General features: G+C 35.7%; 1 protein-coding gene across 19 annotated transcripts in view; it reads right to left on the bottom strand.

Annotated features, from left to right (window-relative positions):
- Ufd4 (ubiquitin fusion-degradation 4-like) overlaps positions 1 to 20,473 on the bottom strand; it is a 465,356-nt gene that overhangs the window by 363,905 nt on the left and 80,978 nt on the right. For all 19 annotated transcript variants that reach the window (XM_069848281.1, XM_069848285.1, XM_069848292.1 and 16 more), the window contains one exon: positions 19,185 to 19,324. In XM_069848281.1, coding sequence (XP_069704382.1) covers positions 19,185 to 19,324 — 140 coding nt within the window. The remainder of the gene's footprint in view (positions 1 to 19,184; positions 19,325 to 20,473) is intronic.

Below are 20,473 nucleotides of genomic sequence, written 5' to 3'. Positions count from 1 at the left end.
TAAAAGGAGTTTCCAGAATTGCATCCAGCTATTGGTAATAACTGCAAAGCGAGATGCACAACATGTACTGGGAGAGCTGGAAAAGGTTTTTTCCATTTCTCGTGGCATAAGAACACATGTAAGACAACATTTTAACAGTGCTTCACATAAGGAGAGGCAGAATAGAGTGCGGCAAGTAATTATACTAAAAAGTTTTATCCAGAAAAATTCTTCTGAGTCAGAAAAGGTAAGTTGGCATTAATAACTTCCGGGGTTTGAAGTAGGACAGCATATTTTAAGTGAGCAAATATTAACGTAGGCCTATTGTTTTAATTTCCAATAAGTGCATCGGAACTTGCTTTTGCATATCACATCATAGTTACACCAGCACAGAATGCAGCATCAAACTTGTATCACAATTTCTTTAGCAAGTAAAATCTCTTGTGGAAAGACAAAATGTGAGGCTCTTGTGAAAGGTGTATTAGGTCCATGTAGTGTAAAATGTGTTATGGAGCAGTTGAAAGAAAATGCTTTCTTTAGAAAACCAAAAATGTTTCGAATAACTGTAAGGTAGTTTGACGAAAAACAAGGCGTTTGTAACAGAATAATTATATAATTCTTTGAAAATCCTGATGAAAGTGCTTTAAAATGTCTGAACAGATTGCTAACAGAATTTTGGAATGTGGCTAACATTATCCCAGATTTCAAGTTACACGAATTCCATTTATGAAAAGAAAAACTCTGTATATGTACATTTAAAAACAGAACATCCAATCTTAATTAAAGCAAATTGTGGTTCATAATTCAAGTAAATCTGGCATGAATGCTATGTCAATTCACGGGTGCTCGTGTAAAGGGGGTTAAGTATGATTTCGCTAAACTGGGATAAGTACAGATTTCAACTCTCCACAATTACTTTTTTCTTGTGTTAAAGGGGTTAAATCATTCTTCCATCCTTGATGCAGTTACAGTACTCCGTATTTTGTGACAAAGGGGTTTTGTTCAGTACTAAATAAGAGAAGTTTACATACCTTACAATTTGACTTAACCCCCTTTACACGAGCACCAGTGAATTATTGATATTGAGATGCTAATAATTAAAATATTCAATTATTTTTCAAATTCAGCAAAGAGGGTTTCACACTTAAAAGAATTTTTTGAATTTGTTGGTACTGAATGTAACACTTCGTTAAGACATGTGCCAACAAGATGGTTTTCCATAAAGCTTGCTATTGAAAGACTGTTGAGAAATCTTCTGGCTATAATATCTTATTTTTCAAGTGTAGATGATTGTCCAGCATTTATTAAGGACAATTTGTTAGGCTTTTCAGAATAAGGAAAACAAATCCTACTGGTAGAATTGCATCTAAATTTTTCATTACATTTAGCAGATATTTTTATAAGAGAATTCTCAGTCTAGAAAAAAATTATCTATCTGTGAGCTATACCCTATAATGAATGACCTCAAACTTCAACTCGAACAAAGAATGAAGGTATCTTCTTTTTGGTTACGAAGTTCTTGAAATACTAAATAAGTTGAAAGAGTTGCTTCCTGGAGAAGTTAAGGCTTGTGATGGTAAATTTAAACATTTGTATGAAGTTTGTGTGTTTGTGTTTTAGTGATTCTAATATTTTTGTACTGATGAATTGTGTTAACTCTAGAAAACTCACCTCAGTTCAGTGAGATTTTAAGGTTGGTAAAATCATTAGATTTACAGAATTAGCTAAATATTGACGAAATGTACTCAAAAGTCATTGAAATTGTTAATTTGTTTTTTGAAGAGGGTGGTGAGAAACTAAAAGTCTCTCTAAAGTAAAGCAATACCAGAGAGGTGGGTATATACGGTAAGTTTAATTGGCCCAGAAAAACTGAAGAACATTTTAATAGTACGTAAGTTTTTGTTAAGTATATTTCCATCTAATGCATACACAGAAAGAATATTTTCAGTGATGTCAAACAAATGAAGAAATGAAAGAAACAGAAGCTGTGTAGATTTACTAAAACATGAATTATTTGTGTACTGCAATTATGATGAGAATTGTAGGGAGTATCACAAAAAAGTTTTGTTGAAAACATGACATCTTCCAGTGCAAAATACTTGTGAAATGTACATATGTATTGAAATATTACACAATTATCAAATAGCTAGTACATCTCTACCCTTTTATTCATTATGACTGTTTTTTTTTTTCTAGAAACCAAATGTTCCTTATTTGTCATTTGGAAATCTAGCAACCCTATACTGGGATAATCGAATAATTAATGCACGTTAATGCAAATATGCATTACATTACTTCTGTACTCTTTCCTGAAAGTCTTTAAAGTAATATGAGAACAGAAAATAGTGAACATAATTAGTATTTGCATATTTATCTCAGAATATGTAGATTATTTTGTATTTGCACTTACAAAATCACTTTGTAACAATGTTATGAGCTCATGACTGTGTTCTGACCATTATATTCAGAGTGGAATGAAAACAATAAGTTTTAATTTGTTTATCCTTTCATCGCTACTCATTCTATACACATACAATGTTTCCAGAGAGTTCTAAGGAAAGAAGTGTTTTTTCCGAATATTTCCCTCCTCTTTGAAGCAAATATGAAAAAACGAAAAATTCGAATATTTGTTTGAAATTTTTCCCTTCTCGTATCACTACATAAAACCAAGGGCTAAAATTTCTATTCCTCTCAATCAGTAGTCTTATTTACTTACTTAATGGCTTTTAAGGAACCCAGAGGTTCATTGCCACCCTCATATAAGCCTGCCATTGGTCCCTATCCTGAATAAGATTAATCCTGTCTCTACAATCATATTCCACCTCCCTCAAACCCATTTTAATATTATCCTCCCATCTACATCTGTCTCCCCAAAGGTCTTTTTCAGTCAGCAGTATACACTTTCCAAAATGAAGTGTTTGCTATTTTAGCTTGTGCTCATGGAAACCTAAACATAATTTCAAGGGAAAAATTGTTCCGGGGTCGGGTATCGATCCCGGGACCTCTGGTTGAACATACTAATGCTCTTCTAACTGAGCTACCCAGGAACTCCACCCAACACCGTCTCAATTTTTCTTCTTATATCCACACAATTCGAGTGGGCTGACAAGATGCCAGAGACCCATACTGAATGCACACAAACTCTATGTGACCAAGTCACACAGAGTTTGATGTGGATTTCTGGCATCTTGTTAGCTCACTTGAGTTGTGTGGATATAAGGGAAAATCCAAGTCACACAGAGTTTGGGTGCATTCGATGTGGGTCTCTGGAGTCTTGTCAGCCCACTCGAGTTGTGTGGATATAAGGGGAAAAATTGAGACTGTGTCGATTGGAGTTCCTGGGTAGCTCAGTTGGTACATTCAACCAGAGGTCCCGGGATCGATACCCAGCCCTGGAACAATTTTTCCCTTCAAATTATTCAAGTCTGCTTCATAGGGAGCTTTACCTGAAAAACTAGACTTGGTAAATAGATCATTTAAAGGCATGAATATCTCTATTTGTTCTGATTGTCAGGCCACTTTGAGCTCAATAATGTACACAGAGTCGACTCCAAGCTGGTCGAAGAATGCAGAATTACCTACTGTGGAAATTCTATCCAGAAATAATAATGTACAGCTCATCTAGATCCCAGAACACAGTGGGATGTATAGTAATGTGCAAGTCGATTTACTGGCCAGGCATGGAACAATCATGTGGTGCCATGATCTAGAACCGTGTGTTGGAATCCCTAAGTATGTGTTCAAATAACCTGATGAGGTGTCTACTAATTACCTGGAAATCCATACCAGCTAAAATATAGGCCAAATTTCTTATTGGAGAACAGACCTAACTTAACTAAACTTCTAGGATTAGAAATGAGAATGCTTAAGACGAGAAAGCAGACTTCTGACTGGACACTACCAACTGAATGTACTCAGCTTCATCAAGGACCCAACTTGGAGGAAATGTGGGATGGATGTCTAGTCATCATCTCACAATTTACTAGACTGTTCAGGTTTAAGTCATATCAGGCATCAATATATCAGAAAAGACATGACATAGTGTCTTCCAAGTAGATTCAGGAACAAGCCATGCACAGAGTCCAATCTGTGAATCTCCCTGGTGTGGGAGGGGAGGTTAGAGTTCTGATCATACCTTGCCATATAACAGATTGGGAGAGAGTTTTACTGTTACCCTTCCTTCAAGATTGAGTACATCAGCACCTCACATCATACTTAATGCTGGATGCCAGACAAGCCATGCGCTGAGTCCAGTCCAGTCCAGGGCATTAAAATTAGGTATTCCTCTCTTAAATGAGCATATTCCAAAATTATATAATCTGTTATTCAATCTGAACGCTCACAGTACACGTGATGGGTTTTCAACCTACCACTATTCTCCCCCCCTTCCACCATCAGCTGTGACATAGTTTACGTAATGTTTGTACACGGAGCGCACCGACCAGTTGCTTTCTGCCTCCAGTGAACTCAAGAACACATCCTCATCCATCATAGTAAGTTACAGTTCATACAGTTTTCAATCTAAGACACAGTCATTTACGTTTCTCTTATTAATTTTGTATAAATTTGCCCTCTTAACAATTAATAGTTCAAACTTTTAACTAATAAACAACTGTTCCGTGCGCTTACGTACATATAAAATCTCTACACGAGATGTTCTGTAATAGATTCATGTGAATTATTAAGATCTGGGCATTAATAGCATTGAGATATGTATATACTTTGTTCTGGAAACGAGCATCATTGAAAATTTTTTAGTATAGATATTACATTTGATATTTTCTTCCCCACAGCTGTTGCCCCAGCTCCCACCAAATATGGAAAGCTACATAATCACCAAACTGGACGACTATTAATTCTGATCTTAACAATTTTAAAGTATTTTAGTTAATTTTATCATCAGCAATTGTAACACTTTATTACGGCCCATAGAGCCGCCTTGTATATATATTGTAATTTCTGCCTTACAATTATTGATTTTAAATAGAAACATGTCATTTTAATTTTTATTATTAATTGAGTTTACTTGTACGGCAACATATAGTGTACTTACACCATACATATGGGCTTACTTGTTTCTGATGATGGCTCCATAGAGCCAAAAACGTTCAAATAAATATATTATGTAACAAAATATTGTATAACCAATATATTTGTTAAATAAGGATAAGCATAGACGGCACATGTAATAAATTGTCATTTATAGTAATTAGCTTATCGGCCCCATCATGCCTCTTAAATTAAAAAAAAACTGATAAATGATTTTGGAGAAGATCATTTTGTCCAAAATATTGTTCTCTATAGAGATGATAACTAGCGAGATGAGATGATCATCGGCCATGCTTGTGTACAGATAATATTTTACTCTTCTCAGCAATGAGAAGGCATGTCTTGGTCAGCAGTTGAATGCTGAAATATACAAGAACATCCAGAGAGCAATGTCAACATTTGGGTAAATCTGCTTTAGTCAATGTTGCCAATATAATTTTATAAGTAAAATTGTCTGCAAGTTACAGTTACCTTCAAATTTATCTGAAAATTCCCACCTTTCCATGTAATTTTTGAAAATGTTTACTAATTCTCAGGTACATGCTATTAATTTAACTAGTCATGTAGTCCATTTTGAATCAATTAATTATAGTCATGTAGTGTTACAATAATAGATGTTTATCTGCACTTAAAACAACTTATCGTAAACAAATGTAAAACCTCAACCAAAGCATATACCATAACTCAAAACTGTGAATGCAAGGTATCTGGATAATCAATATTCAAATTACCAACTTTCAAATTGTCCAAAAAACATCAAAGTTTCGGTAATCGAGTATTGGAACCCTTTGTATAGTCCAAAATATTGCGTTAATTCAAAATATTCTCCTCTGATTGACGTTCTGGCTGATATGTACATCTATTATCAGGCAGTACATCACACTTGACGATCTGTGTCAGAGCAAGAAGAATTGTTTGTATGCATCTGAAGTCTGGCTAGTGTAATACCTAGCTAGTCAGCAATGTATCCAATGTAGGGGGAAAGGAACTGGCCACCCTACCCCATTATCTCCTGGCCTAGTTGTCTTATAAGTGGTGTCTTCTTGGATCGCTTGTGCGGTTCAGATCTGTCTTCGGACTGTTGACTAAACATCTTAACCTGGAAGTAGTCACTGTCGTTAGGGTGATCGAATATCCGACATTTTGCTGAGGCTGAATTTTTCCTGTTATAAATTTTGAGAGGAATGATATAGAACGTGAAGAAACAACACATGTTTTCTTAAGACTTGAGGCTTTTTTTTTTGATATCACAATATACAGTTTCTTTGAAATGAATGTCCATACCTGTTTTACGAGGGTGAATCGGGAAGTAATGCACAATAATTTTTTCTGCGTTGGTATTGTGGCTGGGATGTTGACATTTCACAGAGATATAGTTTGAAGTTTTCACTACAGACACAATTTGTTTTACATGTGCAGCTCTAACGACAGATGCATGAACTACGCAACAAAGATGGCGCATGTTACTGTCGTTAACTTGCGAAGAGCAGTGAAGTGTTGTGCGATTTTTGTGGGAGAAAGGACATAACCCAAGTGAAATTCACAGGGACATGTATGGCGTGTACGGGGAAGACTATATGGATTGTAGCAACATCTCCAGGTGGTGCGCATTCTTTGCAGACAGCCATGAGAACCTTTGTGATTTGCCACATTCTGGGCATCAGGTAACAGCTGCAACCCAGCAGAATGTCACAGGCATTGAAGCAGCACTTTTTAATGACTGGTGGATCCATCTACGAACTTTATCTCAGCAATTCAACATTTCATACGATGTTGTGTACAATATCGTGCATGACGCATTGAAATTTCATAAAGTTAGTGAATGCTGGGTACCTAAGAACCTGACAGATAACCATAAGAGCCAGCAAATGATAACATACTTCGACCACTTAAGGTGCTATGCTGCAGAAGGGCATGACTTTCTAAAAGGAACTGTCAATGGTGATGAGTCCTGGGCATACCACTTCCTTACTTACTGGCTTTTAGGGAACCCGGAGGTTCACTGCCGCCCTCACATAAGCCCGCCATTGGTCCCTATCCTGAGCAAGACCAATCCAGTCTCCATCATCATATCCCACCTCCATCAAATCGATTGGGCATGCCACTACACACCCAAAACAAAGCAGACTATATGGAGTAGAAACATGCTCCTTCCCCAGTAAATAAAAAATTCAAAGTGACGCAATCTGCTAAGAAAGTGCTTGTGGCAGTGTTCTGGATATGCATGGTGTTTTGTTGGTGGACTCTGCTGAACACGGAACCACTGTGAATGCTGCAGCCTACATTCAAATGTTGGTAAAGTTGTGTCGTGACCTTTGTGACAAACTCTGTAACATTAATGCTGACGATGTCAAACTTCATGAAAATGCTCGCCCCAATGTTGCGGCTTCTGTTCGTGAGAAAATCGTGCATGGGAGGTGCTCCAGCATCCACCATACAATCCTGGTCTTGCACCGTCGGACTTTCATCTATTTGGTCCCATGAAGAAATTCCTGGCCAGCCATCACTTTGTGACCAATTCAGAAGTACAATCAACTTTCTGCATATCGCTATATTCCAATCGAACAGACTTCTATGAACAGGGTATACTAAAACTGGTACCACGATGGAAGAAATGTGTTGAGAAACTTGGCATCTATGTAGAAAAGTAGCTAAAAAAAAAAAAAAAAAAAAAAAAGAGTTCAGTTGTGTATTTCTTTGTTTTTGTTTACCTACTAAACTTCTTTTTTTTTAATTATAATGCATTACTTTCTGATCCACCCTCGTAATATTGCCTGATCCATTATATTCAAACTGGCTTTTGTACTGCAAAATACATGTTTTTATTTTACTTTATAAAAAGATAAGTTCTCTGGTGAAATACCCACATTCAAGGAAAGGTTTAGGATCTTTTCAGAGGAATAATAAACTCAAAGAGAATATGAAAGCCACTGACTTTATAAAGACATGACAGTAATTATTCCATAATTAAGCTACTGGTGTGACAAATATTTTCTCCACAGAGTACCACGTATTGTGCCTGCTACGGTCTCAGTGTGTCATTCTTGGTCCATCTTCTTCTAGCAGGTAATAGCCAATATTTATGAAGTCAGCTAAAGAGAGGGGCAAACTTGCAATCCCTTCCTTTTTTGTGTGAATGTAATTTGAATTTTAATACTCATATAGTAACCAGTGCCATATTAATAGGCAGATTCCCCCCCCCCCCCCCCCAGTATGCTTTCTGGCTCTAAAGTCTTACAGCTTATGTTTAAATAAACAATTCTGAGAATAAAACCCAGAGAGACCTCTATTTCTCTATCCTACATAAATAATCATGTAAGCATCGTATTCAAAGATTTTGAATAATGCTAAAATACTTAATGCAGATTTGTTTAACTTGCTGCACCTAAAGATATGCCACTGTACATAGCAGCCTACTCTGTCTATGTGTAAATTCGCCTCTGAATAAAGTATCATTTCTGCTGCAATCCCCCCAGGTTCTGTTGTGTTTTATGTTCATAACATGTAGTTGCTTAAAAATGGCAGATACTTGTAGTGAAAAGATATTTTGCATACTCAATTTCATCAAATAAAGTCCGTTACAGTGGTTCAGCAACACTTTCGTATAAAATACCATAAGGAGACACCTTCAGATAATTCTACATGATAATGATATAATCAGTTCCACGAATCGTAATGTCTATGCAAGGAGACAAGCAGTGGCTGACCCTCAGTTTCAGAGGAAACAGTAAACACATATGAAAATCATACATGCAGAGCCCAAAAAAAGTTTCTTCCTACAGCTTGAAGGGAACTGGGTATCCCACAAACAACACTGTGGTGTGTTTTAAGGACTTCACTTCTAACCATACCTCATGAACCTGCTTCAGGCCCTAAAACCCAATGACCATCCTGAAAGACAGTCTTTCTGTATCAGCATTGAGAAAGATGAAGGATTTCTATGTAAACTGGCATTCATCTTTCTGGAAAGGTAAACACATATAATACTCGAATCTGGGGTTTGAAAATCCACATAACACCGCTGAAATTATTAAACAGGATTTTCATAAAGTAAATGTGTTTTGTGCATTGTCATAAAACAGGATCTAGAGCCTTTTTTTTTCTGCCAAAATGGTGACTGGACTGATATCCCTTAATATGCTGCCCAAATGATTTATGCCTTAGCTAAATGAGGACAGTGCTATTTACATTATGCAGCTGAATGGAACCGAGCCCAATTTTCACATGGAGGAAATTTCTTCAACAACACTCTGCCAGTGATGGATCTGATGCAGAAACGTGAATGACTCTGACATCCTCTGATATTTTTTTCTGTGTGATTACATAAAGGATGCTGCTTAAATTCTTCCATTAGCGAATTGAGAGTATGCATAAATGAAACCATCCACATCATCACCAATGATATACTTGGATTAATTAAAATGTGTCTTAGTAAAACTTACAGCAGAGTCCATATAGGCCAGTTTCTATCTGATGCTTTTCCAATTCACTGTGGGCTAAAGCAGGGAGATGCACTATCACCTTTACTTTTTAACTTCGCTCTAGAATATGCCATTAGGAAAGTTCAGGATAATAGACAGGGTTTGGAGTTGAATGGGTTACATCAGCTTCTTGTCTATGCGGATGACGTAAATATGCTAGGTGAAAATCCACAAACGATTAGGGAAAACGTGGAAATTCTAGTTGAAGCAAGTAAAGTGATAGGGTTGGAAGTAAATCCCGAAAAGACTAAGTATATGATTATGTCTCGTGACCAGAATATTGTACGAAATGGAACTATAAAAATTGGAGATTTATCTTTCGAAGAGGTGGAAAAATTCAAATATCTTAGAGCAACAGTAACAAATATAAATGACACTCAGGAGGAAATTAAACGCAGAATAAATAGCTATGGGAAATGCATGTTATTATTCGGTTCAGAAGCTTTTGTCATCTAGTCTTCTGTCAAAAAATCTGAAAGTTAGAATTTATAAAACAGTTATATTACCAGTTGTTCTGTATGGTTGTGAAACTTGGACTCTCACTTTAAGAGAGGAACAGAGATTAAGGGTGTCTGAGAATAATGTTCTTAGGAAAATATTTGGAGCCAAGAGGGATGAAGTTACAGGAGAATGGAGAAAGTTACACAACGCAGAGCTGCACTCATTGTATTCTTCACCGGAAATAATTAGGAACATAAAATCCAGACGTTTGAGATGGGCAGGGATTGTAGCACATATGGGCGAATCCAGAAATGCATATAGAGTGTTAGTTGGGAGGCCGGAGGGAAAAAGACCTTTGGGGAGGCCGAGACATAGGTGGGAAGATAATATTAAAATGGATTTGAGGGAGGTGGGATATGATGGTAGAGACTGGATTAATCTTGCTCAGGATAGGGACCAATGGCGGGCTTATGTGAGGGTGGCAATGAACCTCCGGGTTCCTGAAAAGCCAGTAAGTAAGTATGTGGCAAGAATTCGAATATCAGATATCTGCAAAATGACAAGAGAGGAGCATATTGAATATTGTATAACATTGAAGGAAATTTGGTGAGATAGTGGCAAATTTAAATAAAAATTTAGTTTCTATCTTATAAGTGCAAGTCACAGTGATTTTTGCTAACCCTGACAATTATACAGGAAAACCTGTATATTACTACCATGAAAGTCTCAATCTTTGTACTACAATTATTTATCTGTAATTCAACTTGCTATGGTAAGAGGTATTTCACTGTGAAACTTCGATTAATTATTACAACATTAGCTAAATTAGTTTCCTTTAAAATGTGATTGTGTATTGAATACTCTTGTCTTGTTATATTAGTTAGGAACAAACTGTTATTAATATTATTTGCAACTTTCAATTAAATCACTTTTAAAGACAATAGCGAAACTGTATGAAACCCATCCACATTAAGCTAGCTTTTAGTTGTGATCTAAGAAGGGTTTCATATGAACAAAATCATTTCGTAGGCAATCAAATTATTTGGATGTAAAATAAAACATTATTCCAGTGCTTTAATATCCACGACATATATTTCTTTCTGTTTATTATTTAACAACACTGTGACAACTACTGTATTAGGTTATTTAGTGTTGATGGAATTGGTTATGGTGAGTTGATATTTGGCGACATGAGGCCGAAATTTCACAAGGGAATTACGTGACATTTTCCTTAAGAGCCAGGAAAAACCTCGGCAAAAATTCAACGAGGTAATTTTCCCAAGCAGGATTCGAACCAATATCCGAGAGCAGTTCCAACAAACGTTCACGATATATTAATTCAGTTACACTGTAAATAATACAAAATAAACAGAGCTGGCAAGTCCTCCCTTATAATGAATATATTCCTAGAACTCTAAATTTGCCAAGACCAATAGAAGTGAATGACCTCCATTCGCAGTGAAACAGCTGACAGCACAGAACATGTGAGGTTTGCTAAGCCAAGGTTTGACATAAAGCACAGCAGTACAGTACTATTTTGAGACAGAGAGGAGCACAATGTGCCAACACATGGAACCTTCATTCTTATGACGACACATGTTTCTCAGAACTGTAGTGCTCCAACTCGTACACCCACGAACATAACAAAACCAAGAACAATAACAAAACTATGAATGCACAAGCAGATTTCTAGCAGTGCAATGTCACGATAGAATTAGGCATACTTAAAAACACAAAATTCCTTATGTACAATATAACCTCGAATATATGACTGTAAATTGAATTCATAAGTAAATTTCAGTAACTAATACTCAATTTCATTAGTGAAATGATGAGAAAAACTTCAATAAATCTATGAGTACAAAATTAAATGTACTTCACTAATCTTTAGTGAAATAAACAAAAAGTTAACATTTATAAACAATGGATATCTAGCTTTCAGGTTTAGGATTTCCTTCAGTTCAATTTTGTTAAGATTATGGATTTGTGTATTAATAATTATAGCAAGAGAATCTCCCTGTTAAGCAGATTTGAACAATTTCAAGGAAGAATTATTTAATGGATACTTTCATTAACATGCTTCACTCCTATTCCTACCACCACCACCACCACCACCACCACCACCGCCGCCACCGTCACCCTCCCCACTCCCGCCACTGCCACTTCTACCACCATTATCACCAACACTATTTTAAGCGAATATTTTGATATGAACTTTGAAGTGATTCACTGTAAAAGCTTGCTTAGAATCGCCTTCCGACTTGGTAACAAACATAACCATTAGTAAAAAGTAAAGTATCTAGGCAGACATTTCGATTGAGTTGTATTCCAGCATGATGACACATGCCATATTTTATGTGTGTGCTTCATGTATATGACTAACGAAAATGGAGAAAGGTCTTATCTAACTCCTTGATTACTTGAAGCCCAATTAGTTATTCCATATTCGGTTGTTACATAATGTCGTTATGACTATACATATTAGAAATGGAAGAAATATTACACTAACAAATTAATGTTATGGCCTAAAATCTCGTAATAGCTTCCTTTTGTTCATTTAACAATACAATTTTTCAAAATCTATAAATGCCAAATGGGTTTCATCAATACTAAATTCTGTGTTTTTCGATTAGAATTTTCATGGTAAGATAACAAACATCTCTTCTGAAACAATTTTGAACTTCACTAAGCTTACTGTAACATTTTGATTATTTGTTATTGTGCTAGTGTACAGATGAAGTTACAGGAGAATGGAGAAAGTTACACAACGCAGAACTGCACCTCGCATAATTAGGAATATTAAATCCAGACATTTGAGATAGGCAGGGCATGTAGCACATATGGGCGAATCCAGAAATGCATATAGAGTTTTAATTGGTAGGCCAGAGGGGAAAAAGACCTTTGGGGAGGCCGAGTCGTAGATGGGAGAATAATATAAAAATGGATTTGAGGGAGGTGTGATATGACGGTAAAGTCTGGATTAATCTTGTTCAGGATAGGGACCGATAGCGGGCTTATCTGAGGGTGGCAATGAACCTCTGGGTTCCTTAAAAGCCATTTGTAAGTAAGCTAATGTGTAGTTTATATTCTGTATTCAGATATTTCTTACATTTCATTATGTCTCCTTCCTTATAATTAGAAACCACAATCACCTCACAGCAGTCTGGAGGATTTAAACTTTGACAAATATTGTCCTATAACCATAAATAAGAACAAAAGTTCATATGCATATTCTTCAGCAACGTACCATTTAAAAAAAATTCACTGTTCAAACCATCTTCATCTAGGCCTTTACCATTCTTTGAATTTTTTAGCACTGTAATTAATTTGTCGTAAGATACGATTAGTAGAACTCTTAATGGAGGAAGAAAGATCTGCCTGGCTGTATAAAACTATGTATTTTGAAAACAACTAAGCAATATTTAATTTGAAATAGGATTTATTTTATAACCATATATTCTTTTATGTCGGAATTGATTTTTTTTTATATTTTGAAAGTTTCTGATCTTCAAAATCAGGCACTAAAATTTATACCATCCCAGCAGAAATACAGGTCTGCCATGATACAAAATCCATCCAGTACTTTAGGAGAAATTGCTGTACAAAGACATGGTAGTACACCATTTTGGACTAGTGGTCAGCATGCCAAACTAATGAAAGTAGCAGGCCCAAGAACGAATCCTGGTTGAGACAAGTTGTCTGGTTGAGATTTCTTCTGGAGATATCTCGCAACTCATTAAGAGTAAATACTGGGTAACTTTCAGTGCCAGACCCTAGATTCATTTTGCTGTCACATCACCTTCATCTTCGTCCATCCTGCCTACTTCCGTACTCACGTCATCCTAATGAAGATGTTAACAAAATCCGACCTAATGTGTGCCCCAACCTCAGAACAGGATTATTCGTCATAATTGCCAAAAAAAAGTAAATAGAGGTGCAATTATTATATAAATCTTAATTTTGATAATATCACTAATAGAGCACCAATTTTAAAATCCATTTAATCCATTTAATTGTCCGTAAGTGTGGAAAATTTCAGAGTGGGAAAATAATAAATCACACTAAATTACTAAAGAAATGCACGCATATCTCCTAACACAGGTTATTGGTATACTATTCCAAGATGCAAAACTTCTTGCTACTGTATTCTACTTTCTTCCCCTAAAGTTGTTCCAATTTATAACAAACGAACACGCGAAATTTTTAGTAGGAGGAAAGAAGTAATAATTTTAATTACATACAAAATATAAATGATGTGATAAATAAGTTACTCCTGTACTTATTCATAAATCCAGTTTTGCTTTCCAAATATTATAGAAAAGTACACTTAATATCTATTTACTTGAAGGCAACTATCTACCAATAATTTGATTACTATCACCTCCAATTCAATATGTATTGTCACGAAATGTGTCTATATATGCCATCCTAAACATTACACAATTTCACAATACAAATCACTTTCTTTATTTATCTTTTATCAGAACGGAGTGTTTATAACATCCACACACACAGATCCTAAACCAAATGAAGACTGGTGCGGTGAGGGGTGACAGTTTATTAGTGCGAATGGGAACAGTGTTATTTATGGGGATGTCAGAGGTCTACATAATGGTATGCAGGGGTATGCAGGACGTTGCACATGCGTTCCCAACTTTAGGTCTCTTGCAGCAATTGTTCTCTTTGTTCAGAGAACTGAAATTTCATGCATTTCCTTTTTCACTAAGAGTAATCAATTCAGGGAATAAGAACAACAAAATTCAGAAGTCCACAAATAAGGGCCACTCTACAGTATGTCATCACCAAACAATTTATAAAACTTTACACACGTCTAAGACAGAAGAAATTCTTTTCAATTTGCTCCGTGATTTTCAATGGTTCGGGCAGTAAAACAATATTGCTGTTAGTGTGTGTGAAGTATTTTCTGTTTAGTTTGTGAAATTAGTGTATAGGCTAATTGCAATGAGTAGTGTAACATAGCCAATGCATGATCAGTGCTTTAATCCTTTCAAAATAAGCAACCATGGCGGGCCATAGGTATTTATGTATGGTTATGTATTTCACTGCTTGTGTATTCTGTGACCTGGTGGAGTGTAACAGAAGCCCCTATGGCCATAACTTTGCCAATATAAATAAAATACATTTAGGGAGTGTCACTTCCATCATGTTTAAGAAATTGAATATGCAACACATCGAGCTGTCGTACAATCTTAGAATTTGTGACAATTGTCATTAAAAAAATTCATTAATGAATCCAGTGCAGTTCAAACAATATCATGACAGGATCTAGCACTCAGAACTTTACTGAAGAAGAAACAAGAGGCAACTCAGATATTGTTGTCAGAATACCCACTGCCATGAAGTTAGCACTAAGTTACATTTAAAAGTAATTGTTTTAGTGCCTGTATGTAGCAACATGGAGTGGAAATATAATTTACTGAAGGAATTACCCACTCTCAAATGAAATCTTAGATCATAACGTTTGTTACAAAAAAATATGAATTTTGTTTCATAATTAAACAACTGTTTTTTACCTCAAAATGAAACTTTATATTATCTTACTTCCTAATGTGACCTACATAATTATTAGACATTCTGATTTTCCAAAACAATAATTTTATATACATTCTTTGTAACAAACATTACATTAAACAGTAACAAACATTACATATTAATATGGTAACGTTTGTTACACAAAAAATTATAGATGTAATACATAAAATTATTAATTTGTTGCCTAAGTCTGACAGTCCTATATTGTATTTAAAATAAGACGTGCTTTAGTACATTCTGTTTGACGGACCATGTAATATGCATTTCAGTACTTAAAAAATTCCAAAATCAGCTGCTGAGAGAATGCGTGAGTACAGGGCTAGAATGGACTCAGTAAAAACTCAAGAAAGACACAAAAGTGTCGTAATATTATGAGGCAACTTAGGAAAAGACCAAAATTAGAAAAAGCTGCAGAAAGAGAGGCCATTAGGAAGATAGTACAAGAATAATGTAGAAGACAAAAAGCAAAATATTTCAATTCATGTACTGGCATTTCGAAAGATAGTTCTTTAAAAAGTTCTCCTTATAAGAGTGCAAATTCGTTTCAAAAGGCTATGAAAAGAGCACAAAGAAACCTTCCTATATACCCAAGAAAAAGAACAGCTGTAATAAGAAAGCGTTTAATCTATCAGTACAGTCAAAACATTCCACAACTTCTTAATTGTCTAGTACTGTAAATACTATGCAAAGTTGAAGGATTTTTATGAATACAAAGATGTTTCCCATAAAATCCTTGGAAAGAAAGATTTTATTACACAGTAGAACCCTGCTAGCCTAAACTAATTTGGACCAAGGCATGTTCGGATTATCGAAATTTCGGATTAAACAGGGCACAGGAATGCAAGCAGGGAAACCATGTCTTGTCCCCTTCCCACTCTTAACTGTCAACTGTTTTCTTCTGTTTCGAGTTTATGAAGCATTGGCAGAAAATTGCTGCTTCATTAAGATTATCTGCTCTTCGGCAGAAGAAGCTTGACAGACTATCATAATAGTACAGAAAACAAGAATTAGGCCTAATTCATTCAATAGTGATGAGTAGCAATCAAGGATGTCTGTGAACATTGTAAAAATGGCAAAAGGATAGTTTACTACAGAATCTTCACATGATTGTTACTGTCAAAAAACACCATACAATTTGTTGAAAACAGAACACCCATCAGTCAAAATGAATTTCGACCAAGGATATCCTTATGTCAAGTGACACACTGTGTAAGTTTCCCACAAATTTAGCTTCTTTGTAGTTGCCATCAACAAGAAAGTCCCGCACTTTGCTTCTAATAGCATACAACTTTTAGAGATCATTTGCTGTGATTTATAAATGAACAGTGCATGACTGACCTGGCTACAGTCAAAACATTATTTCAAGGGCTAGGAATCTGGTTTTACATGTCTGTTAGAACTAGTGAAACATGAGGTATTTAAGCCCTATCCTGACTCTGATAGAGACAGTGAATGTGAAAATGATGATTGCAGAAAACTGCAAGAACACAGTAGGAATAACAACAACTCATCAAATTAATTCAGAATCATTTGTGCTAGTGGAATTTATTATTAAGACTAAAAACTGTATATCAAATCATAAGTATGCAGCCATCTGCTGAAGTAATGTAGATGAGGATGGTAATATGAAAATAATGTGCATGTGAACAGTTGGTGAAACAGGGAAAGTATTCAGAACTGATGAATCTGATGTGTCACATAGATATGAACAAACTGTGTGTGTCCTTCCCCAACCAGTAATGAAATAGCTGTGTGTAAAATTGCATTTTTTTATGATTTCAGTGAACCTCTGGACATATATGAGAGAGTATAAATAGAATAATTCACACTATGTTCCACATGTAACATTTGACTCCCATCCGTGACAAGAATTGATAATTTATATTTTGCATGTAAATGTAATTATTATTATTTTATGTACATCATAGTGAAGTACAACTCTTCTTGTATCAGACTAAAAGTGTTTTCAATTTCTTTTACCAAGCACTCCACAGAACTTTAATAGAACTTCATACAGTGTCATGCTTGATGTCCACTTTTGGTCCCACCTGTGACAAGATTTCAAAACTGAATAGTATTAAAACTGAGGCAAAGATTTCTTTGAAATTCACAAATGATGGAAGATTTTCATGTCAAGACTGCATATCACATAGTGATTATTCATTTTTGTTCCTATTGAATTAAATATGTTACATGAGCAGAAAAAATGCAATGCAAATGTCTCATCCATGACAATGAAATGGTCCATAAGGAAGTTTCACTCCCTCTGTATTGAAACTTCTTTGTGCTCGATGAGCTGCAGAATTGCATCATTATAAATTAACTTATGTGGGTGGTTCAATAAGTAATGCACATCTTTTTTTTCTCAGCTGCCTTTCATCGAAAAATAATGAAATTTTATACACATCCTCTTTAAATCTTCCTGCATTTCGTCATATAGTTTCGTAGTTTTGTTAGACGGCTGTGATGTAGTTTAGTTTTAAAATGGTGACTGTGCGTGAAACATGTACAAAGCAGAGAGCTGTGATTGAATTTCTCTTTGTGGAACAGGAATCCATTGCAAACATTCACAGGCACTTACAACATGTCTATGGGAATCAAACAGTGGACAGAAGTACTGTCAGTCATTAGGTTAGCAGAGTGTCTGAGACAGAGTGAGGTAAAGCGAGACGGTCGGATCTTTCATGCTCGGGACGACCACATGCTGCTGCAACACCGAAGACAGTTGACGTTGATTTCTTAAACAACATTATAACAGGGGATGAAATACGAATTCACCATTTTGAGCCTGAGACTAAAACACAATCCACTGAGTGGCATCACAGAAATTCCCGTAAGAAGAAAAAGTTCAAATCAGGACCCTCAACCGGCAAGGTTATGATCACACTCATCTGAGATTCTGAAGGAGTGATTCTGATTGACATATTGCCAGCTCGTGAAATAATAAACTCAGAGGTTTACATCAAGACTCTGAATAAGTTGAAGAGACGATTTAGGCGTGTTCGTCCTCATAAAGATGTCAACAAAATTCTCCTCCTTCATGACAATGCGAGGACACACACAAGCGTATGCACTTGCAAGAAATCACAAAACTTGAGTGGACTATCCTTCCTCATCCACCCTACAGTCCAGATCTCGCACCATCTGACTTTTATTTGTTTGGTCCCCTGAAGGATCTGATCCATGGGAAGTGATATGACAATGATGAGTAGGTCATAGGAGACGTCAGGACACGGTTGAGAGAAAGATCAGCTGAATGATACCGAGATGACATACAGGCTCTAACATCGAGGTGGCATAGAGCCATAGATTTGAATGGAGACTATGTGAAAAAATAGGTATTTGTAGCCAATTAATTGGGGAATAATGTGGTATATTTGGATTTGTAATAAAACAAATTTGAATGAGGAAAAAAAAATGATGTGCATTACTTACTGAACAGCCTAGTATTTTTCAATCTTTTTCCTGTCTCTCAAGAGGTGATTCATATAAAGGCCATTAAAGTGACCATCTAATAAGAGTTCCTCTCTTCAACAGAAGTCACCATTTAATCAATTACAAAACATACGAAATGTTGTGATATTTTCACAGCTTAATACTTGGCACAAGATGATATTGCTATTACACAGTAAATAGTAAACAATGACATATTTACGACATGTAAATTCCAATGCTACTGACCTTTCAAAGCAGCGATCAACATTGTCAGACATCAAAAGCAGCATACAAAGTTGTTCCAATGCAATGAGTTGCATGTCTCGCTCATCCCCCTGACCCATGTTGAGCCATTCCAACAATGTTTCCGGATCCACCTCTGCCATCTGAAAACAAAATAGTTTGTTAATATAACGTACTAAGAAGATCAAGCATCGCAAACAATAAAAAGTAGTTCCATGGCTGACATTATATTTATAAGAATATCTGCAATGTACATTTGCATGTATGTATGTATGTATGTATGTATGTATGTATGTATATATGTATGTATTAGTACTGCAATTGGGTATACTCCCAGTGGCAGTGGAGACATTACTGTGTTTAGCAGCATGTTTTATACAAATCAGGTAAAGAAGTTGTCTATAATCTATATCAGTGAATCCCACTATGGAAATGCACCAGTATGTTTATGGATATGTTAAAAAAATACCGGTAGTAGTGGAAGATGCCTTGCATGAAAAAAAAAATTCTCGCAAGTGACTCTACTCAGAGGCTGAAAGGATGCTCTAAGTAGAACTTCACTGGACCTTGAGCCTACATGGTTAAAATCAACAGATGGCAACACACGAGTAGCTGAGTTATGATATCTAGAGGAAATAGATTGCTGTGTGCCATACTCAAATTTAGATGTGTGAAAATCTAATTGCTTCAAAATATTAATTTAGTTAATACTTATTATCTTAACATAACACTTCTTGTGTGTTTTAGTTCTGTGTCTTCTTGATGCTATAATTCATAAACCGACATTGTGACTGAAAATCAGTCAAATTTATGCATGCAAGAGAATTCGACACTAATAGGACTAACAATATAAAAATTGAAAATAAACATAAATGTATGAAAACTGTTTTTTTGTCAGCAGAGTTCCATGGCTGATAGTCTGCACAGCACTATTCTTAAACCAATCTAGACATATGCGAATAAGATTTCATCCTATGCTGCAGATTCTTCAAGTAGAAATTTAGTACTAATCTGAATATATGGAGGTTAACAAATTCAATCATTCATTCATTCATAGTGTTCTGCCCAAGGGCAGGTCTTTCACTGCAAACTCAGCATTCTCCAGTCGTTCCTATTTTCTGCCTTCCTCTCTGTCTCCTCATATGATCCATATATCTTAATGTCGTCTATCATCTGATATCTTCTTCTGTCCCTAACTCTTCTCCCGGTCTTAAGGTTAATTGATTCACAACAATTTATGATAGCAACACCAATTTTCCAGGAGCGTTTGTCCTCCTTGGCTAACATTTCTA

The sequence above is a fragment of the Periplaneta americana genome, chromosome 15 (assembly GCF_040183065.1).
Source record: "Periplaneta americana isolate PAMFEO1 chromosome 15, P.americana_PAMFEO1_priV1, whole genome shotgun sequence".
Classification (NCBI taxonomy): domain Eukaryota; kingdom Metazoa; phylum Arthropoda; class Insecta; order Blattodea; family Blattidae; genus Periplaneta; species Periplaneta americana.
This window is presented reverse-complemented; position numbering and strand designations above follow the sequence as displayed.